The sequence below is a fragment of the Callionymus lyra genome, chromosome 12, assembly GCF_982586985.1.
Source record: "Callionymus lyra chromosome 12, fCalLyr1.hap1.1, whole genome shotgun sequence".
Lineage (NCBI taxonomy): Eukaryota > Metazoa > Chordata > Actinopteri > Syngnathiformes > Callionymidae > Callionymus > Callionymus lyra.
In genome coordinates, this window is record NC_141829.1 from 25,472,112 (window position 1) to 25,496,123 (window position 24,012).

The 24,012-nt window shown below is 45.6% G+C and overlaps 1 protein-coding gene across 1 annotated transcript; it reads right to left on the reverse strand.

Annotated features, from left to right (window-relative positions):
• Positions 1 to 1,094: 1,094 nt before the first annotated feature.
• On the reverse strand, positions 1,095 to 23,529 carry LOC148068775 (MORC family CW-type zinc finger protein 3-like). Its single transcript, XM_087804868.1, has 18 exons — positions 23,491 to 23,529; positions 21,484 to 21,556; positions 21,183 to 21,315; positions 20,897 to 21,117; positions 20,669 to 20,825; positions 20,269 to 20,416; positions 19,700 to 19,828; positions 19,500 to 19,619; positions 19,327 to 19,424; positions 19,156 to 19,263; positions 18,962 to 19,090; positions 18,717 to 18,788; positions 16,626 to 16,659; positions 13,051 to 13,171; positions 12,921 to 12,990; positions 3,417 to 4,044; positions 3,205 to 3,332; positions 1,095 to 1,522 (listed from the first exon to the last, which is right to left on the reverse strand). Exons 1-18 carry the CDS (start codon positions 23,527 to 23,529, stop codon positions 1,393 to 1,395), a joined length of 2,538 nt encoding a protein of 845 aa, XP_087660994.1. The 3' UTR covers positions 1,095 to 1,392.
• Positions 23,530 to 24,012: the final 483 nt, after the last annotated feature.

Consider the following 24,012-nt stretch of genomic DNA (forward strand, 5'->3'; position numbering starts at 1 on the left):
ACGTCGCCCTAGTGACGCCAGGGGGAAATTGTACGGCGTCGGACGGTATGACGCCTTGGGTGTGAGGACGTGTTGTCGCATCAGCCATAGCGACGAGGCATGTCGGATTTGAGGGTGCTTCAGCTCGCACCACCCTCTGGTGGCGCGTTTCTTACGGGGTTCCTGCAGGCTTCGGCCGCCTGCAAGGCCTTTCATTCCTCAGTGGGATCTCCAGCTGGTACTGGACTTTCTCACAGGCCCGACCTTCGAGCCTCTTGACCAAGTCCCACTGGATATCTTGTCTTTCAAGGTCGCTCCGACCAGGAAGAGAGAGAGTGAGCTAAGAGGTGAGATCGGCCATTAGCCCGGCCTACCAAGCAGCAGGTGGATCTACTCCTAGGTTTCTGAGGGCACATTCCACCCGTGGACATGGGCCTCAGTGGCTCTTTTGTGGGGTGTGGCAGCAGAGAACGTCTGCTCAGCCGCTTCTTGAGCGTCCACATCAACCTTTGCTAGAGCCTATCTCCTAGACTTGACGTTGGGATAAGTAGCTCATAACGCTTTGAGTGCTGCTGTGCCCCCCACGAGGCCTGAGGCTCCAGTATACTTGGACCCTGGACCGGCGGGGCCCTAGCAATGCTGCTTCAGGAACGGCGTACAGCTGGGGGTACATATACCGTACATACATAACCGTTGGGTTTAAACCAATAGCGAAGCGATTAGAGGGTGGAGCACCAAATGACGTAGAACCCCTGAGTTATGATCATAATCGTAGGTTCTACAAATTGTTACGAAGCCCTCGTCACCCAGCAGCCGCCTTCTCGCTGAGTTGGAAGAAGTGCAGTGGGTATTTCACGCCTTTATAGGAAGTAGACTGCACCCAGCTTGGTGGCGAGTTCATTAAGCTTTCTCAAAGACGAGGCAGTGCTTTGGGGGTAAACCAATAGTGAAGCGGTAAGAGGGCTTCGCACCAATTCGTAGTGATTATGATCATAACTCAAAGGGTTTTATTGAAACGTAGCAACTTCCAGAATGAAGAACAACGTCCCCTTTACTGCACAAACGACAGGAACACACAAATATTCTACACAAGTCTTTATTAAGGGAGATTAATATACATAAAGAAAACCTGATTGGTGACAGCTCCTTGCACAGTGATCCAATACTAAGAAAATATTATTTATTGTAAAGACAGTGTAGGAACAATATAAAAGACACATTAACACACATTATCTAAAGCTGCAGCAGTGAAATATTATCATTAGACTCTCACACATTATTGTTTCCTTCAATCATGTTTATAATGGATATGGACACACATGTATGTTTAAATAAAAAATGTCAGAGTTTGTCATTTAGACGGAATGGCACACGTTTGTCCTCAGAAGTCAGATTGAAGTCCCACAGCCCAGTTTATCCCAGATATTGTTCCAGGATCTCATCGATGACATTACATTCATAGTTGACTTGGTCCAGGTCCAGGTCCAGGCCAGGCACATGTTGGACGAGCAGACGTCCAATGTTGTGGCGAAGCTCAACCAGACTAAGAGAGCAGAGAAGACGAAACTTAAAACGGCAAGTATATACACACACACTATATTAAGAGATTCCTGACATTTGTTAATAAATACTAATTAAATTAAATTAAATTTTAATCCCCTAATTTTAAATGTTAAAGTTTTTCAAGTTTTCCAATTCCAACCGACAAGACAAATAAAACATACATTAAATGTGTTGACGAAATATGGTTAGGGAACAAAATGTTTGAAGATTTAAGTACAGGGGGCTGTTCAACCAATCAATGCCTTAAAAAATGCTGTTTAAACTTCATGAAGATGAAGAATTTAGAGGAGAATAGAAAAAGGGTGGTCTTTGTAATGTAACCAAAGCTTCACTACAGGTTTTTTACGACGCCCGGCAAATTCATCAGGAACTCTCCTTTAAAAATTGTTTCACGTTGTTGCAGGAGACGCTACTCTGCTATAAAGATCCATATCCATACGTGTTGTCAACTGCCAAGTGTGTAAGGTAAGGTAAGGTAAAACTTTATTGATCCCTCAGGAGGTCTCCTTCGGGTAATTTTTTTTTTTCCAATAGCCAGCAATTTTTCATAAACAATAAAAAATAATAAATAAAAATAAAATAAGAAGAAGAAAATAAAGAGAAAGAACAAGATGACACAATCTAAGTCTAGAGATAAAGACAAAGAACATAGGTCAAAGAAAAACAACAAAGACAAAGGATACAAAGACTAACATAGAACAGAACATCCAGATACTCTCACTCCACTCCTGCCCCCAAACTCAGAATTGTACAATTTAATAGCCCGAGGAATGAATGAGTCCCTGAGTCTATTTGTTTTGCACCTGGGTAGGAGCATTCGTGCACTCATTCTGCTTCTCTGCTCACTGATGACAGTGTTCAGAGGATGACTGTCATCATCCATGATGGACAGTAGTTTGTTCAATGATCTCCTCTCAGCAACTGTCACCAGTGAGTCCAGCTTCATTCCAACCACAGAGCCAGCCCTCCTGATCAACCTGTCCAACCTGTTGACACTCCTCTTGGACACATTTCCACCCCAACATACCACAGCATAGAACATGACACCGGCCACCACAGACTGGTAGAACATGCAGAGGAGCTTCTTGCAGATGTTAAATGATCGAAGCCTCCTCAGAAAGTACTGTCTACTCTAAGTATTCCATAATAATTTATATATATATATATTATATTTACGATTAAAAAATTGTTTTGAAGATGTTGTTGGACATTTCTATTGAGTTAGTCAGATTCTCATCTATATAGGGCTTATTTCAGTTGCAATTTCATTATCCACGACTCACTCAAGAGAAAAAATCTCTAAGACACATACTTGTTTTCCTTTAATTTTTACAAAGGAAGTCAAAGGAATGATTGGCAACTTCACCTTAAGACATCACATGTGTAATCGAGATCATCTAAACATTTTAAAAATGTACCAAGATTCAAATATAGCGCAAAATATATATATTTCCATAAACACCAGGCAAAACTATAATTTACATTATTTTAAACCAATAAATTATCCAAAAAGTAGGTTCCTTCTCTGTATCAATTGATTGACAGCCCCTCAAACCAGTCAGTTTACCTTATGGCTCCTCTGAAAAGTTGTTTATACTTCATTTTATACTTGAATCAGCTTCCTAAACATTAATTTTTTAACAGAAAAAGTGTCTGATCAACCTGTTGGAAGGATGTGACTCTGTGGACGTGCTAGGCTTTGGACTGGATGTACAAGTCAGCTGCAGAAGGGACTCGAGCTCTTCACACTTCAGAACCAAACCAGCCTTCTCCTCCTTCAGACGCTCCACCTGTGCGAGTAGATTCTTTAGTTATGAACACCATCTCAAGTCCAGAATTTTCATGGCAACTTATGTCAGAGAAAAACCACTGACCTGAGCCTGCAGTTCTTCTCGTTCTGAAGTATTTTGCTGCAGCTGACGAGCCAACTGCTCGACTGAGATCCCAGTTGAGTCTTTCCTGTGAGACGTGCTGGGCTGCTCATACAGAGCCTCTGACGGCTCCACCTTCACCTTGACAGAGTCCTGCAGGTTTTGCAGGTCCTGCAGGTCCTTCAGCTGACACGTCACTCGGTTCAGTTCTTCTTTGTACTGGTCCCTCTCTTCTGCTGTTGCCGTCATCAGCTCCATCAGCTGGGCCTGCTGTGTATTCAGCTCTTCCACAGGATCCAAACATATAGGTTGCATTTCATTTACATGACTGAAACCATTCTGGAGAGTCTGCTCAGCAGTGCTGAAGACTTGATGGGACGCGGTCTCCTCTGAGGTCACAGTGTTGCTGAAATCCAGGGTAGCCATGTTGCTGTAGTCCAGCAGCAGGAAAGGACAAGGATCCTTCACTCTCTTCAAGTTCCGATCTTTTTTATTGACCGGGGGGCTGGATTCTTCCATTAAGAAGTTGTCGCCATTGTTGTCCAGAGCAATGACCTGGGACCTGGATTTTTGGTCGACTCTGTTCGTCTTTGTCTTTGGCGTTTGACCGACGTCTAGCTTTCTTTTTGGTCTGAAGACAAACCAGAAACAGACAAGACAACAGCTCAGAGCTTAAAGATTCTGCTGAACTTCACCAGTACAGAATTTCTTAAACAACAAACTACCTGGAGGCTGTGTAGCAGAACCACTTGCTACACTGAAAATCAGAAATCTAGTAATAGTTTGTCTAGTGAATAGTTGAGTGTAATCATACAACTAGGGCATTCAAATTCATGTTCTCATTGATCTGATATTGGATGCTTTATCAAACTTCCACCCTTTCTTTTTATCCTGGTTGACCTGAAAATTTCAAAGATTGTATTTGATAACCAGTCAGTTTCCCTAATCAGTCATGGTCAACAATAATCCAGTTGGTTAGGTGTAGTTAAATAGGCCTTGCAGGATAATAGCTTCTTTAACTTTTCATAGAAGCCATTTTAAAAATAATTAATAGTCATTTAATTAATATATAATGAAATAGACATTTTTTGATTTGCATTTTGTACGAGTGGCACATTCAGTACTTTTAGTTTTTGTTTAATCAGGGAAAAATCACAGAGAGATTAAAAACCTCTTACAGACTTAGTCAGCTTCTAGTCTCTTTGCAGCATAGAACGAGCGTCTCCCTTAGAGATAGGGTGAGAAGTTCTGTCACTTGGAAGAGACTCGGAGTAGAGTCGCTGCTTCTCCGCGTGGAAAGGAGTCAAATGAGGTGTTTCGGGAATCTCTTGTGGATGCCCCCTTTGGAGGTGTTCCAGGAGCGTCCAGCTGGGAGGAGACCAAGGGGTCGACCCAGGACCAGGTGGAGAGATTTTATCTCTTCACTGGCATGGGAGCTTCTTGGGATCCCTCAGTCAGAGCTGGCGATGGATGGATGGGTTTCCAGGCGTGTCTTGATTCATGGAGCATATTACATGTATATTCTCTCCACACCAAATCAATCTGTGATTAATATTTTATTTCAATATAAAAAAGTAGTTTATAACAAATGTAATATGCTAAGTATAACATGATGATAACTTCGCAGCGGAATTGCTAATGGGTTAGTATTGTTGTTATTAGCAGGTGATTTATTGATCGTAGAACTTGTGGCCAGCGCTCGGAGAGAAAAAAGTCGATAGAGCGTTGGATCTCAGAAGAGAGAGAGAGGTCGAAGTGCCGACTCGGGAACAAGCGAGTCATCATTACGGGCACGCGATGTTTAGAAGCAACATTGTATTTTATGCCCCACAAAACCCCTGAGTTATCTATTATAACCTCAGGTTCTACGAGTTGGTGCGAAGCCCTCCAACGGCTTCGCTATGGGTTTACCCCGAGGCACCGCCTCGTCTCTGAGAAAGCTTAATGAACTCGCCACCCAGCAGGGGGCAGTACCTTCCTATAAAGGCGGGCAGCACCCGCCGCACTTTCTCCAACTGAAAACTCAGCGAGAAGGGCGGCCGCTGGGCGACGAGGTTGGAGGGCTTCGCACCAACTCGTAGAACCTGAGGTTATAATAGATAACTCAGGGGTTCTACGTCATTGGTGCTCCGCCCTCCAACGGCTTCGCTATGGGTTTACCCAAAAGGCGAAGCCTGACGGGATAAATGTACCCCCAGCTGGACGCCGCTCCTGGAGCAGCATCACTAGGGCCCCGCCGGCCCAGGGTCCAAACCCACTTGAGCCGTGGGCCCTGAGGGGGGCACAACAGCGCTCAAGACAGTATGAGCTACTGATCCCGCCGTTACGTCGAGGAGATAGGCCTTAGCGAAGGTAGACGTGGACGCCCAAGAGGCAGCAGAGCAGATATCCTCTGCTGCCACACCCCGCAAAAGAGCCACTGAGGCTGCCACGCCACGGGTGGAATGTGCCCTCAGACCGCTAGGAGCGGATCCACCCGCTGCTCGGTAGGCCCGGATAATGGCCGATCTCACCCAATGAGAGAACCTCTGGGGGGAGACCGCCTCTCCCCGCCGGCATCTACCGTGGCAGACAAAAAGGGCATCAGAGCGCCTAAACTCGTAACAGGCCAACGCCCTCACTGGACACAACAGGTGGAGACGCTCCTGACCCGGGTCCGAGTGAGGCGGCGGGTGAAAGGCCCGCAGCGTGAAGGTCGTCGCCCGGAACAAGGAACTCAGAATCTTCGGGCGGAACGCTGGGTTAGGACGCAAAGACACCGAAGACTCCTCGACGCCAAAGGAAAGACACTCAGGGCTAATGGAGAGGGCACAAAGCTCACTTGCTCTCTTCGTGGTTGTTAGTGCCAGAAGGAGCGATACCTTGAAAGACAAGATATCCAGTGGGACTTGGTCAAGAGGCTCGAAGGTCGGGCCTGTGAGAGAGTCCAGTACCAACTGGAGATCCCACTGAGGGCTGGAAGGCCTTGCAGGAGGTCGAAGCCTGCAGGCACCCCGCAGGAAACGCGCCACCAAGGGGTGGGCGCGAACTGAAGCACCCTCAAACCCGACATGCCTCGTCGCTATGGCTGATGCGAACACTCTCAGTGTCGCCACAGTCCGCCCGTTATCCAGCAAATGTTGCAGGAAAGACAGGATAGCGGAGACCAAACAAGAGCTGGGGTCCAAGGACCTGTCTGAACACAAGAGGGAGAATATCCCCCACTTTGAGGCATAAAGCCTACATATTGATGGGGCCCGGGCGTTCTCCAGCGTGTGGAGAACGTCCGGGTCCAAGGTCCCGATCAGCTCGTCCCGTGCAGGAGCCACACCTTGAGAGGCCGGCCCAGCACCGGGGGCGCTGTCAGTGTCCCCCCCGCCTGACACAGGGCAGCGGGGCCCCAAGGGATGGCCCACGGGGCCCCGACCGCCATGCGCACCAGCTCTGGGAACCAGAGCGCCCCCGGGGAGTCTGGTGCCACTAGAATTAACCTCAGCCCCCCCCGCCTCGTCCTCCGAATCAAGGGGAGAAGGAGCCGCGGAGGAGGGAAGGCGAACAGCAGACCGACCGGCCACCTCGAATGGGCTAAAGCGTCCACGCCTAGTGGGGGGCGGTCCGAAGCCCTGAGGGAGAACCAAAGAGGGCATTTGAAGTTCTCCTTGCTGGCGAAGAGGTCTGCAACCGGGTGACTGAATCGAGACCAGATCTCGCTTGCCACTGCCTTGGACAGACCCCATTCGTCCTGGACGGCCCCCCTCGACAGTCTGTCCGCTACTGCATTCAGCTCGCCCGGGACGTGCTGGGCTCTGAGCGAAAGCAGGTGACAGTCCGCCCACAGCCAAATCTTCCTTGCCACACACAGAAGGGCTGGGGATCTGACTCCACCTTGGCGATTTACGTACGCCACGGCGGTGGAGCTGTCTGAAAATACTAGGACGTTGGACTGTGACAGTTGGGGAGAGAGGTGAAGCAGGACATTGTGAATCGCCTTCAGCTCTAGCCAGTTTATGTGTCTGAGCACCGGACTGCTCCAGACCCCACTGGCATAGGCCTGACCCGAGGTGCCTCCCCAACCTGTCAGGGAAGCGTCTGTGAACACTTGAGTGTAACGAAGGACGCAACCCAATGGAACTCTCCGCCTGAGGTTGGCGTGAGAGTTCCAGAACTGGATGTCCTGCAAAACCCGAGCGGGAAGGCGCACTTTCTGACCTCTTTCCCGCTTGAGGTCTAGCTTGAGACGACCAAACCATCTCTGAAGCTCCCTCATGTGCAGCAAGCCCAGCCGAACAACCGTGTGGGCTGCCGCCATGAGCCCCAGGAGGGACATAACAGTGCCTGCTGTTGTCACGTGACACCGAGCTTCCAGCAACTGTGTTGTCAGTCGGAGAATGGGCTGGATACGCACGTCCGGGAGGCGCGCGTATCCTTCCTCCGAGTTCAACAGTACCCCCAGGTAAACTAACTGTTGAACTGGAGTCAGAGCGCTCTTGCTGAGGTTCACTGTGAACCCCAGGGTGGCAATATGGCTCAACACCTTCTGTGTGTGAGCGTAACTTTCTGCCTCTGACCTGGCAAGGATCAACCAGTCGTCCAGATAGGTCAAGATCCTTACCCCACTCACTCTCAAAGGCTCCACTGCCGCTTCCACACACTTGGTGAAGGTCCTGGGTGCCAGAGAGTAGCCGAACGGAAGTCGAGTGTACTGAAACACCCGACCCTCGAGGGCGAAACGCAAGTACTTTCGATGTCTCTTGACTATCGGTATGTGAAAGTACGCGTCGGTCAGGTCGATAGATGTCATCCAATCTCCTGGACATACACCTGAAAGCAGTTTCTTGACCGTCAACATGCGAAACGGGCGGGTAGCTATGAACTTGTTCAAATAGCTGAGGTCCAAAATGGGCCTCCAACCCCCGGTCTTCTTCGCCACGAGGAAGTACCGGGAGTAAAACCCTGTCATCATCTCGGCTGCAGGGACCAGTTCTACGACCTCCTTCTGCAGCAGAGTAGACACCTCGTTTCTCAAACAGGATAGTTTCTCCTGCTCCGCCATACGCGTCCAGAGAATCCCTGAAAAACGCGGGGGTTGACGGGCAAACTGTAGCGCATAGCCCCGCCTGATTACTCCCCCCAGCCAAGTGGGTCCTAGAAGTAAAACCAGGCGACTCCAAGCCGAATAATGTTCTGTCAGAACCGCAGCCCTGGCGAACCTTGGGTAGTCCTCCGGCCCGCCCCCCATGGACGGGCCGTAGACGAAAGGGCATCACACAAGCCGCGTCTCTATCTCTTGAATCCACAGAGCATGTACTCGAGTTGGATTCACTAGAACCCCCACTCTCATACATAAAAGCCGGCTCTGTGGGAGAAGCGCGCAAGTGCGCGTGAGACACCTCAGATGCGCGTCGTGCGTGTTCCCTTCCCCCCCCGGAAGTCTTCCCAACTCCCTGAGCACTTCTTAGTGTCACCGGAGCTGACAAAACCCGCGATGTGGAGGAAAGCGCTGGAGAATTAACCCGGAGCTGAAGTGAGTTAGGTCGCGCGCGCGTCGGCACCGCATCACTCACCCGGTCCCGTACATTCTCCAGCCCCGCTGGCGGTCCCGACCTGTTCGTCACTCGTGAGATCCGACCGCCATGCACCTCTCCAGTTGATCGACCAGACGGGACGGAAGTTCCTCGCCCTCGCCTGGTCTCAGAACGGCGAAAAAACTTGCGCGTAAAAACACCAGGTTGCGTCAGTTCCATGGCGCTTCTCCGCCGCCAAACGTGACGTCCTCCACGGTGCCAGTGTTTGTAGACAGCGCTGTGGGGGAAGGAACAACCTCCGGTTAACATAGACATGTCCGGACAAGTTCCACTCACCTCATCAGCTGTCACGCTCTGTCGGGCACGAGCGCTGGTCGACGCGGAAGTAAACACAGCTGATTCAGCCGGTCTCGCGGACCTCTGCTCGTCTGTAAACAAAACACATGTGGTTGGAGTCTGCCCCTCATTCGTGTGGACAGACTCCGTTATTGCAGTCTCGGTATGACCCGGACGAAGGGGTTTAAAACCTCCTTCGGACTGTGTTTTGAGAGGAAAATCACGCCGTCTATGACCGGCGGAGCATGTTAGCTTAGCATTAGCGGCGAAAGTTTCTAATGACGCCTGTGAATACGTCACACTCACAGGCGGAAACACATGCACGCTACCAACATCTCTCTCAGAACGAACCACAGAAACGTTATACGTTCTCTTGTTTTTATTTACATAAAGCCCTTTGAAAGAGTAAGGGGGAGGAGGGCTCCCCCGAGACGAAGCCTCGACGCCCCTGCGTCCTCGCCGCTGCGGGTCCCTCCTCCGCTGGCTCCGCTGCGGCTGCTGGCTCCGCTGCGGCTGCTGGCTCCGCTGCTGGCTCCCCGGCTCCTGCTGCGGAACCCGGCGACGCTCGCTCGTCGCCCGCCGCGGCTGTTGCCGTTGCTGCTGGTGCTGCTGGGGCGGCTGGCTCTGGTGACGCTTCCCCCCCGCACCAGCTGATGGGGCCGACGAACGGGCTCTCCGTCTCCGAGCGCCGGACCCCCGTCGCGCCTCGTCCTCACGCCCATGCAGGTGATGGCGGAGCTGCGCCGACTCCTGCTGCGCTGCCTCCTGCCGGGCCACGACGTTCCGGAGCTCCGGACCGAACAGCGAGTCCTCCGTAATTGGTCCGTCCAGGAGGAGCCTCCGGTCTCTCTCCGGCAGCGCTGTGGCCAGGTCTAGCCACAGGTGCCGGTGGCCTAGCTGTCCAGCGTCGCGTAGACCCCCTCCCAGGATCGCGTACGCCTGCGACATCCGGAGGAGCGCAGCCACCGAGTCCTTGACTTCCTCCAACTCCGAAGGTCCAAGGTCGTCTCGGTCCACGGTGAGCCTGTCGAGCGCACCGCACAGGAGAGCCATGTTGTTCGCGAGGGAGACCACCTGCGTCCCCCCCTTGTAGGATCGGTTGAACAACATTGCCGTCAACCTGTCTTCAGCTCTAGGCAGAGCTACAGGGCGGCCTGGCCACAGTCGAGCCCCCGGGTCGAGGGCGGCACGTACCGTATCCGAGGGCTCCGGGACACCGCGCCGCCAGTCCACCCCGTCCACACGGCAATAGGGTCCGTAGGATCCTACGGGAGGCCCTGAAGCCATGGGAGAGGCAGACCCTCGCCGCGCGTAGCCCCAGATTTCGTCCAGCTTAGGACAAATAACCCCCGGAACAGCAGGCCTGCGCGCTTCGTTCCGCCCGACCTTCACTCCGCATGTAAACGGTGGTGGCGCGAGTGGAGGCACGGGGGGGAGCTCGACCTCCATGCGGTTTGCCGAGGCGGTGAATATGCGCGGCAGGGCGTCAAGCGGGTAGCGAGGAGCCGGCCCGGCTCCCCCGACCGCTTCGACGTCCCCCGGCTCGGAACCGAACAGGGTGCTCGGATCCGCCTCATAACACCGCCGGTCGTCCTCCTCGTCGTAGTCGGCCCACGACCTGGCTGGAGGACGCGGCGTGCGCCGACGGGCCTCGTATGCTCCCCGTCTCTTCCGGACCTCCTCGGGAAGCATACGGCAGGCCCCACAATCCGCAAACGCGTTATCTGGGCCTAGACAGACGAAGCAGAGAGCGTGTGTGTCCCCCCTCCCCAGGGGGGTGTCACACGTTAAACACAAAGACACATCAACGTCCACGCTCATGCTCACGTTCGCCATGCTGTATCCAGGAGCTTTCTTGCTGAGTTGAAAATGGAGAAAGTGCGGCGGGTGCTGCCCGCCTTTATAGGAAGGTACTGCCCCCTGCTGGGTGGCGAGTTCATTAAGCTTTCTCAGAGACGAGGCAGTGCCTCGGGGTAAACCCATAGCGAAGCCGTTGGAGGGCGGAGCACCAATGACGTAGAACCGTTTTTGTGCTCACTGTTTGTGTTTCTGCGCCACAAGTTCACTGTGTGTGCGCCTTCATACAATTGTCCCGATTGTGACACCATAAAGCACCCGCCCACATATGACACGTGACTAAATGATTCTTGATATAACTTCATATCTTTGGGATTTTTTTTAAGGATTGGATACTAGTTTAGCACTTAGCGTCTGATAAGTTTGAATTGATTTTCATGAGGTGCTGTCGCACAGTGCTTGGTTTGAGTCTGGGGTTAGTTTAATTTTAACAAACTTAAATTAAGACAAAATGTCTTAATACAAAAAACTAAATGGGTTTTCTAGTGTTTATTGAATGTGAATTAGTTACTAAAGTAGTTGAGTTAAAAGACTACCACATTTTTTCAACTATAAAACCTACTGGATTATATTATTTGATATTATATAGATTTGAGCACTGTGTACCACATAAATCAGTTTGAGGTCATCAAATACAAGAAGAATGAATACGTAAAATACGTAGGGCGCAAAATATGGCTATAATAAGCCTCTATTTGAAGTAGGTTTACAAGCATTTATTTTTACTGGAAAGGCGTTGCTGTTATGGTATTAGGTCGAAGGTGTTTGAATGGAGACAGAATCCTCTAGTGGTTTATATACAGTGACTTGCAAAAGTATTCATTTTACATATTTTGTCACATTACACGCCACAAACATAAATATATCTTATTAGAATTTAATGTGAAAGACCAACACAAAGTGTTACACAATTGTAAAGTAAAAAGAAAATTTACATGATTTAAAAAAAAAAAAAAAAATCACAAATAAAAAACCAAGTGCAGTGTGTACAATTATTCAGCCCAACTAATTGCCTTCAGGATTTTTCATCAAGACTGCTTAATGATTGAATGTTGACCCAATGACTAAATAGATCCACCTGTGTGTAATCTAATCACAATACAAATACAGCTGTTCTGTGACGGCCTCAGAGGTTTGTTAAGAGAATATTAGGGAGCGTACAGGACCATGAAGTCCAAGGAACACACCAGACGTGTGGAGAAGTTTAAAGCAGGGTTAGGCTATAAAAAGATTTCCCAAGCTTTAAACATCTGAAGGAGCACTGTTCAATCCATTATCCGGAAATGGAAAGAGTATGGCACAACTGCAAACCTACCAAGACGCGGCCGTCCACCTATACTTACAGGCTGAACAAGAAGAGCACTGACAAGATCTCAGTCTCTAGATGGGCAAAGCTGATTGAGACATACACCAAAAGACTTCTAGCTGTAATTGCAGCAAAAGGTGGTTCCAAAAAGTATTGACTAAGGGGGGCTGAATACTTTTGCACACTGCACTTTTCAGTTTTTTATTTGTGAATCTCTTTTTTAAATCATGTATAATTTTCTTTGTACTTCACAAATGTGTGACACTTTGTCACTGTTAAGATTCTGTTACACATAAAATGGTAAATGTTGACATCTCAAGTAGTTTTACTCATTGAGGTATCTGACCTTGGCTTTGTAGTTTTTAACATTTTAATAGATTTTAGAGCCCCTCTAATCTAAAATGGTAAACTTTGTAGTACATAAAGGATTAAATGTACTCTTCCTGTGATGACGGGAAAAGGTCTGTATGACACAGACTGAATTTAAACAAAAGAGCTCCTCACCTTTGTTTGCTAGACAGCGAGTAGTAGTTGGTGTTAAACAGGTGGCTGTTGCTGCTGGACGGACTGCAAGCTGCATAGATGATATTAACTGTGTTATTTTACCATTTTGTACACAAACACACTCACTTGCCTGACTGTGAAGTGGTGGGAGGGGTTTGGGGAGAGTTCTCTGCCCTCGGGGAAAATACTGCTCTGAAATTAGATCTGATCCTGCTCTGCGGTGTCACTGGTGGACTTGGCATCGGACTTGTCTGTGCAGCACCAGCAAAACATTTAAAATAAACTTCCAGAGAGAGATAGTGCTTTCAGGTAAACTTTTGTATATTTTGCTGATTTCTATGAGCTATAATATGCTGCCCGAACCAAACACAAACATCACAGAAGAGTCAGAGACATCAACACACAGATATTAGACCGATATTAACCCTTTCATGCACAGGAGGTTGGAAATTAAACAAACTGGTGAGTCATGTGACGACGGAGCGACAAGGTATTACATTTTCTGATTCCTTCTTCACTGTTGTGGATACAATGTGAGGTTACCAGGACTATTTAAATCTTTGACAACATCAAAAAACTAAGGCATAAAAAGTTTAAATTTGGAATATTTGTTTTGTATTTATTTAACCAAGATCCTTAAAATAAATCTACATCATTCATGCTCTGTCCTACAGGCTCTAAAGGATGTCGTTATGGATTACCTGAGAAAGATAAATGCACTCGCCACCCAGCAGGGGGCAGTAGGCTTGCCTTCCTCAAGATGGCCGCAATTCTCTACTCAGTTTTGATGAAAGGTTGTGTTGCACTGCTTGTCGAAAATCCTTGTCTTTGAAATTGATCTATTGAACAATCTTCAAATCTTCCAAAGGACTGACATGAGGCCTCCAGCATGTCCTAGCACAGGTATATAAAGGAGGATCAAGGCTGATATGAGGCTGATCCTCGGTCACTCATCGACTTTTTCCTGACTTTTAATTTCAGTGGAATTGGTGTCTGGCTTCCTCCTGGTTCCTGACTTCACCGGTAGTGGAGAGGACTGATCCAGTCAACTGTGGCATCTCCCAAAACTGTCAACCAGCGGAGCTGTCGGAAACCCAGTTGAGTGGGACACGACTAGACCATCCTCTGCAGCAACTCCTTTTGAACGGTCTTTTAGAGTACATGGTTGGAAGAAGGGAGTTCTTCCCCCGGAAGCAGAAGACCAGCTGTGCCTAAAATTGTGGTCGATCCTTTGGTGGATCCAAGTCAGTGCTAACAAGCTATGTCTTTGTCCATCAATCCTGATTCCTCCCATTGGTGTTGTGGAATCTCCGGGAATGCTCCGTTTCAAATCCATTTTCTGCAAACGGACTTCCTCCTTGAGTTTTTCACCATCAAGTCCCCCTAACGCTTTTTCAGTTGAGGGACGTTCTCCGGCCGCTGCAATGCAAGTGCTTGCCTGCTGTGTGAGGAGCCTAAAGTAGATCTGACACACAGTTGGCTGGTGTGTTTAAAGTGCGTGTTATGTGGGAAGTATGTTGTCTTTAAAGGGCAACTAGTGTGAAAACCCAACTCTCCTGACTTACTCACATGTTTGAAATGTTCTCTCCAAGATGCAGTAAGTCCCTCATCATGACAATGCTCTGTTTTAAAGTTATAACTTTATAAAGTTCCCTCCGCGTGAAGCCTTTCGGAATGAGAGGTTACGAGTACTATTTGTTCAGAGCCTATTATGACGAGATAATGGGTTTCACTCCTGCAGCTGCGAAGAGGGTGCTGCTTCTTTCTGTATACACAGTACCTTTGAGGCAAAGACTTCCTGCTGGACTAACCACAAAAGAGTGGGCATGGTTATGTAGAACAGGATTTTAGCTCGAAGACCAAGTCTTTTTATTTGGCGGTGCTTATGCGCATTTTCTAATGCTAATGCTCCTGTCTACACGTAGGCTTTATACCTCAAAATAGGGGATGTTCTCTCGCTGGTGTGACAGATCCCTAGACGACAGCTCCTGATTTGTCTCTGCTGTCCTGTCTTTCCTGCAACATTGCTGGATAACGGACGGACTGTGGCAACACTAAGAGTGTTCGCATCAGCCATAACAACAAGGCACGTCGGGTGCTTCGGCTTGTACCCACCCTCTGGTGGTGCGTTTCTTAGGGGGGCTTACAGGCTTCGACCTCCTGTGAGGCCTTCCAGCCCTAAGTGGGAGTTCCAGCTAGTGCTGGATTCTCTCACAGACCTGACATGAACCTCTTGACAAAGTCCCACTGGACATTTTGTTTGAGGTCTCGCTCCTTCTGGTACAGACATCAACGAAGAGAGCGAGCGATCTTTGTGCTCTCTCCTTTAGTCGTCGACAACACAGTTGCTGGCGCTGTTGTGTCCCTCCTGATTCTCATGGCAGCAGCTCACACGGCTGTGCAGCTTGGCTTGCTGCGAATGAGTTACATTTTATCTTTTAAGGTTTCACTCCTTCTGGTCCGGACATCCTCGAAGAGAGCAAGTAAGCTTTGTGCCCTCCACATTAGCCCTGAGTGTCTTTCCTTTTGAGTCGAGGAGTCATCAGTCTTATTGCGTCCGAACCCAGCATACCGTCGTCCGAAAGTTCTCAACTCCTCCTTCCTGTCCTGTAAGGTTTTTGTTTACTGGCGCCTGGCCTCATTCAGACGCTTTGATGCCTTATTCATCTGCCACGGTAGATGTTGGCTGGGTGAGAGGTCCCCCTCAGAGGTCTCTCATTATCATTATCCAGGCCTACCAGTCAGCAGGTAGATCTGCTCCTAGCAAGTTAGGGGCACATTTCACCCGTGGTGAGGTAGCTTCAGTCGCCCTTTCGCGCGGTGTTGCAGCAGAAGACATCTGCTCAGTCGCTTCTTGGGCGTCAACCTCCACCTTCGCTAGAGCCTATCTCCTCTACGTGGCGACAGGATCAGTAGCTCATACTGTTTATGAGCGATTTCATCCCCCCCCGAAAGCGCCAGTGGATTTGGATCCTGGGCCGGCGGGCCCCTAGTGATGCTGCTGTTCGGAGCGGTGTCTAGTTGGGGGTAAAGCTTCGCCTTGGGTTTAAACCAATAGCGAAGTGGTTAGAGGTTAGAGGAGCAACAAATGACGTAGAACCCCTGAGATATGATCATAATCTCAGGTTCTACAAATTGGTGCAAAGCGCTATAACCTTGTCACCCAGCAGTTTTTTTGTTTTTTTTTGGTGGGAGGAAGTACAGCGGGTACAACTTTCTCAGAGAAATGACAGGGCCCCAATATCGAAGCAGTTAGAGGGATTAGCACGGTTCAGGACCAGAGGAGAAAAATCTTTTCAGGCTGTTGCTCCTAAGCTTTGGAACAATCTTCCTCTCTCTTTGCGGTTGATGGATCTACTGACTCCTTTAAGAAACATCTTAAGGCGTTTCTATTTGTTCAGGCTTTGCCTTGATTTTCTGGAACTCCTGTTGTGTTATCAGTTTGTTCTTGATCTTTAAAATATATACTTTATTGAATATTGTTTTGATAGTTTAAGCGCTTTGTGACCCTGGTCTGGAAAAGCGCTATACAAATAACTTACTTACTTACCTACAATTCGTAGAACCTGAGAGTATGATCTTAACTCAGGGGTTTTATGCCCAAAGAGAAACATTAACAACTTTTGAAAGCAGGTTCTTATAATCGTGGCATGAAAGGGTTAAATGAGTTCTACTGTCACCAGCTGGAAGAGAGAAGTGGCTCACCTGTTTCTCTTGCATCTTCTTTTCTTCTCTCTCTCTGCAAGTAAAACAAGAATTTAAGATTTTAGGAAGACAAAATCCAGTAACATAAGAAACTTGATTTAAATGTCAGATGTATAGATGTACATACTTATAGCCTGGGCTGTAAGTATGTTTGTGTATGTACTGTATGTATAATAACACAAGGAATTGATTTTATTTGATGAAACATGACAAAACTTACTTTGAAATGTTACAGAATGTTTTTGACTTTGAGTGTTCCATGAAACTATGATGTAATGTATCTCCAGCACTAAGGCCAGTTCGATATGCATTTAAGGTAAGGTAAGGTAAGGTAAAACTTTATTGATCCCTCAGGAGGTCTCCTTTGGGAAATTGTTTTTTACCAATAGCCAGCAATTTTTCATAAACAATAAAAAATAATACATAAAAAATAAAATAAGAAGAACATAAAGAGGAAGAACAAGATGACACAATCTAAGTCTAAAGACAAAGACAAAGGACATAGGTCAAGGAAAGAAAAACAACAAAGACAAAGATACAAAGACTAACATGGAACAGAACATCCAGATACTTTCACTCCACTCCTGCCCCCGAACTCAGAATTGTACAATTTAATAGCCCGAGGGATGAATGAGTCCCTGAGTCTATTTGTTTTGCACCTGGGTAGGAGCATTCGTGCACTCATTCTGCTTCTCTGCTCACTGATGACAGTGTTCAGAGGATGACTGTCATCATCCATGATGGACAGTAGTTTGTTCAATGATATCCGCTCAGCAACTGTCACCAGTGAGTCCAGCTTCATTCCAACCACAGAACCAGCCCTCCTGATCAACCTGTCCAACCTGTTGACACTCCTCTTGGACACATTTCCACCCCAACACACCACAGCATAGAACAGGACACTGGCCACCACAGACTGGTAGAACATCTGTTTCATTTCAATACACTGCCAGTCATACGATACAATACAATACACTGAAATCCCGGACAATACGATGCGATTAAAACAAACCTCTTTACGTTATGATCCATTAAAAAATATTTGCTCACAATATGACTTAATCATAAGAGAGTTGAGTTTGATATGTGATCATTCGATACAGGTAGTTGGGGTTTGGGAATGTAATAGTCTACTCAGCTTCCATACCTTTAAAGCACAATTCTGTTTTACTCTCTTACAATTTGAGGAAAGTATCCACTGTACCCTTAACAAAAAAAATTAAGAAAATTACATAATTCAGTATTTTCAGACAGATCACTCAAATTCATTTACACCAGTAACATTGGAATTTTAGTACATAAATAAGATTAGACATCAAACACGTAAATGTAAAAAAAATGTTTTAGCCCTTTATAACGTTTAACAAAATAAACTTCAAAAACTACAGATTAAACAATACTCATTTCCCTCAACACCTAATACAAAGCATGATCCATTTAATGTGACTCCTACAGTTTAGGGTGCCTCGAAAATCGATGTTACTATTGCATTTGCCAATGCAAAAAGGCTAGCACCGAAGCATCATGAATTTTTACAAAACAAATAAAATTCGATCCACCTTGAATCTACCGATGCATACCGCATCTTAGAACAAAGAAGTGAATCTCCGTCCCAAAACCGAACATGGAAATTTATTTTTTGTTGAGTGGTTCAGACTTTTATCAAACAATAATATGAAAAGCCATAACATAAAATAGAAAATGCCTTTTAATCTGTAGAAATCACTTTTCTACATCACGACTCTGACTGGATCTGCGATTTCAGTGCATTGACACCTAGTGTGCAATCCTTGAGGGTTTTTTTTCAAAAATTCAGATGTTTACACAATCAGAATAAATTTAAAAAAGATTATTTATTTATCCTGACTTGTAGAAACCCTGGTAGAGTCATGTGGTTTAAAGTTTTTTTCAAAAAAAATTATGATTATGAAAGACAAACAATGTGTCCTTTTGTGACCAGCATGTGTTAATCCATCCAACTAAGTCTAACTTAAACTTCCCATGACCTGACCTCAGAATAGAGGAACATAGAACCCAATGCTTTAATTTAAGGGTATGGAATATTTGAACTCTGCTTCCACTGAGACTTACTGTTTTCTGTAGGTCTTGGTATACGATTGTTCCTTATCTGAATCTTCAAGCTCTTCTGCTACCTGACAGCTCCTATATTTGAAAAATATGAATGAAAATTAGTTTTTTTTTCTCTTCAATAAAAGCCTGTTTCACATCCAGCAGGTTGAGGACAGAGGCTGGGTGACATGGCATCAAATAATAGATTTGGTATGATTAAACATGGTAAACAGGATTGGGTAGTATTTTAAAGTCATCCACCTCACCTGTACTGGGGGTCTGGATTCATGTTGCATGACCATTTTTCAGGAAGCTTTTTGATGTCGATACCATCAGGAAGTTTACGCCAGTTCATGCAGACATCACACTGGACCCAGTTCTGGTCAGGACGCTTCCTATAGAGCAAGGTTTAAAATTATAATCAACTCAGGACTGAAGACTGCTCAACAATGTCACTCACAATGTATCTTCCACTGGTGTTGTATTTTTGGGGTTCTCGCTTTTTTTGCGGTGTTGCATCTCTTTCCAGTATTCTTCCAGTTTAAATCCCAGACTGTAAAACGTATTCCTGGATGAACAAAGAAAGTCATGACCACACAATACACAACAGAGAAGCAAGCAGAACCATTACCTGAATTTGTCATTCTCCATGAAGCTCTGCTTGTTATGTGTAGGCTCCAGGAAGTTACACTCGATGACGCCGATGACCCCGACTCCTTTGTTGTTTGCCTGTGACAGTGGAAGACTTTGTAAGAATAAGCCAAGGAAATGGAGATCTTTTTTGGCTTCAGAAGTCAGACTCACCTTGATCTGACATCCGACACGCTCGTATGCTTTGATGAGTCGATTCTTGTGATACATCATGACACCATACTGGTCCTTTCTTTTGGTGTTGTATCCAAATGTGATAGGGACCTTCTTGGTCTGTAATGTAAATTAATGACTAATTTGTGACCTCTTCTTTTAGGAAAGCAGCTGAAAATGAATCTAAGAACTTTACCAACCTCACCGGCAGGCTTGTAGTGGTCTTTTTGGGTGAAAGCCAAACTCTTAGCAATGAGCTCAGATTTTACTTTCTGGCCTCTTATGACTATTTGCAATCGAGGCTTCAGGTAGAGGATGCTGCAATACGCCTGCAAATGCAAAAAAGAAAACCAACTTAAAGCATTGTAGTAATTTAAAAACGTATAATGATTTCAAGTGAGATAATAAGTTTGATCTATTTGACAGAATTTCTATTACTATTAATAACAAACACACACTCCTGGCACTTTCAGGAAGCAGGTGAAATCTTTGTTGCTTTTATCACCAGCCTCACCAAAATAGGTGATGAAATCTGAGATCCACAGCAGAAAACTCAAAACTGCATAAAAAAATTCAGCACAACTGCATTTCACTACCATGTGATGAAAAAAAACTCTGATTGGGGCGGGAGTCCTTCACTTCAACTTTGCCTTAAAAATGTTCCCCTCTAGGTATTTAAAGCTGTTTTGGTATAACTTGAAAGAGTGGACAGTTTAATCTAAATATCTCATATCATGTGCTATGTTTTATTCAGTGTGAACAGTCTTACCCTCAGAGAGAACACACACTCTGGTGTGTGTGGGTTTAGGCTGTCTTGGAGTTGAGGACGGTGGTTCATTGCCTCATAAACGTTGGACGGAATTCTGATGTCGTAGTGGTCCTTCTCAAAGTCCAACTCAGTCTTGCCGTTGGACATTCTGGTGAAAAACAAGAATCAAAGAAATCTATTTAATGAACGAATATACCTGTCGAAGAACAACAGATGCTTTAAATAATTAAGAAAGATAACATTGTTAGACAAGAAACCACATAAATATTAATCATTAGATTATTTTAGAGATCACGTTTAAAAGAAAATGTCAGGCTTCTATACATCATCCACATTAGTTCCAACACTCTACCGGCTCTGAGCTAAAGACCCTAGTTAAGTCACCTGGCAGGATACACACCTTCGTAGATTCCAGATGATGATCCGAGTTCCTGTGTTTCCAGTGAACAGCGCTGAACCGATTATGTTGATCTCATTGAGCAGCTCCGACTCTGACTTGAATGGAGAAAAGCGTAAAATGTCTTCCAAACTGGCTTTCTGCTCTTGTGGTACACACAGTGGTAAACAAAGTCAAGACAAATAACAAACTGGAGCTGCATCAAAAGAGCCACACTTGAGTGAAGGATATAGCTGTTGGTCTGCTTAAAGCTGATGATCGGCACTTGGATTTGCTCCGCTTGAATTCCTTTCAGGTATGTCTGAGATAGCATTCCGACACACGAAGCATTCTTGGACTTGGAGAAAACAATGGCATCATTGCCAATGCGCATAGATCCAGATTTGAATCCATTGCCATAGACGCCGATCGGACTAATGCCTTTCACAGCCTTCTTGTCACTGTAGCCAAAACTGGGTCAAAAAGAAAAATGGGATCAGAAAAATACTCAACTTCAACTAGACGCCAGTGAAGGTACCTGAGCATCTTGTGCATGGTTTCATGGTTCAGACCGTTGCCATTGTCCATAAAGCTCAGGCACTCCTGGCCGTAGACCACGGTCTTGTCGATCCAGAACTGCTTAGCGCTGACATCGGGGTCATACGCATTGTCTGGAAACAAAGTCAAAGAACTACATTTCTATCACTTTAGGTTTTTAGCTGAGGGAGGAAAAATGGAAACAAACAATGTAACCACAAACACACAAAGAGCAATCGTCATCAAAAGCACGGACAGGGTGTGGTTAGTTTCACGAGCGTCACCTGCCACTATTTACTCACCAATTAGCTCTGCGATGGCGCTGAAGGGCCAGGTGTGGCTGGTGGAGTTAGAATGAAGAAACTTAGGGCAAAGCTGCAAGAAAATAGTAATCTAATTTAAACAGGGACACTTTCGTTTATATTTTGAGAGAGAGAGAGAGTCTGTGCGTCAGCAAGTATGTTGTTTAATAGTTAAACACCTGCAGATACGAAACTGAAGAGGTTAAAATAAAAAAATAAAAAAGATGTTTAATCGTACCATGATAATACTTACCTCTTCTAATGTTTACTTTTAGATGGAAAGATGGAACTTTATTGATCCCTTGGAAAAATTGGCATCAAATTCTTTGGGAAAACTATAATCTGTCATAATTCAGACGTATTTTCTCTTATGTATGCATCACATGACTACCAATGTTATATATTTCAGTTCACAAACTTTTTTAAAGGTTTGGGAATATGTATCATACACTATCTTAAGTGAAGCAGAATTATAACTTAAAGGGCAACAAATGTACTTACTCACGTTTCAAATTTTAAAGTCTTCCTTCCTCTCCGAGATGCAGTAAGTCCCTCATCATGACCATGTTTTGAACTTATTACTTTATAAAGTTTGTTTTAAATATTTGCAAGAGAGTGGAGTCCATTATGACATAATGGGCTTCACTCCTGCGCCAACCAACTGTAATCACGCCCAGCTTTGTTTAAACAATAAGTTCCAGACCAGGGTCACAAAGCGCTTAAACAATCAAATCAATACCCAATAAAGTGGAGACTTCCAGGATTGATGACATCCTGTGACAAACCTTGATGCTCGACCATTCAAAGGATGTGGTTGGGGTAAATGAGAGTTCATCTCCAGAAAAACGAACCGTTTTAAGTGATAATATTTCAGTAAAAAGAGTTAACAAAGACACATATTACATGAGTAAAATGACTTCAAATTTAGTGGCGTGAAAGATATTAGCTACTGTCAGGAAAATAATAGTCTTTCAAGTCTTGCTTCTTCTTGTGCAGTGAATAAATCCAGCCTGGATGTTTTCTCTTGTCTGGACCTTTATCCTAATATCCAAATAATGATCTATATCATTTACTGTCGTGATAACCTGTATAAAAAATGTTCAATGAGACCAAATTTTCACAGGTTGATCCTGAGCGCTTTTGAGAATCATCATGTTCTTCAAATTTGGAATTATCTTTTAAAAATGAATGAACTAAAGGAAATTTCCTTTTAATTAATTCAAAGTTAACTCTTAAAATCTAAACTCCAAATAACAATCATTAAAAAATACACCAACATTTGAGGAAGCAACAACCAAGGGCTAAAAAGGAGTTCATTTAAAAACACACTTTTAATATACAAATTAACAGGGACCTGTTTGACTTTAAGTTTTGCATTGTTCTCTCTAGCCTGCACTAAATCACACAGCTTTTGATTCACTTTCTATTTCCATTCTAAGGCATCTTCACTCTATAAACTTAAAAAAAAAAGTTTTCAATGTTTGTTAGGATGAATGAATGTCATGACGTCCTGTGACAAACCTTGATGAATTTGATAAACATACTTATATTCAACACTTTTCCATGAGCAACATTCAGTACGTGATAGGGTAAGAAGAAAATGATTTAAAGACAAATTCCACATGAAATAATCTACACATTAACAAAAATTGAAATCCTGTTGCGTGTGTGGAGATGTAAAAGCTTGAACTACATCAAGTGTAAATAGGGGCCTGGTACCGCTTTAAAACATGAAGCAAAATGTAGGTTGAAACACATGAAATTTATAATTGAAACACCTCCATGCTGCCATAACCACAGCCTTAAAGTTCCGTCTATTCGCTTACATTGTCGAACATCCAATATGAAACCAACTATATAGTAATCGTCAAATAGGTTGACTCCCGTCTCTATATGTGTCAATATTTCAGTTTTCGCAAACACAAGGTCCGCAGTGCTGATATATATATCAAACTAGCAGACTGTTAAGTGCATTTAATTTGGTTATTGCTCTATTATTCTACTCACAGTGCTCACTGGAACTCCGCGTTCAGCCTGCGCAGCCATGTTTACACAATACTGAGTCAAAAACGAAACTCATTAGGATTGGTGAAAGCAAAAGGGTTCTACGCCATTTGGTGCTCCGCCCTCTAACCGCTTCACTATTGGTTTATCCTCGAGGCCCTGCCTTGGCTTTGAGAAAGCTTAAAGAACTCACCACCCTGCTGGGTGCAGTCAATTTACTATAAAGGCGGGAAATACCCGCCCCACTCCCTTTCCTTTTCAACTCAGCAGAAACCGCCTTACAGTGGAATGTAATGATGGCGAATGAATATTGAATTGGACAAATATGTGTGCATGAAATGCTGAGACTCCCTGGAGAGGCCCATGGCTCTTGACAGCGACAGGAAGCGTTCGAGGCTTGTCGACCCACACTGCCTCAGAGATCATGATTATGATTGAGACAGGTTAACGCAATGCTGTTTAATAAGTTCCCTCGCAAACAACACGGCATTCCTGTGCTGTACACTCGACAAGCACACGTTCCAA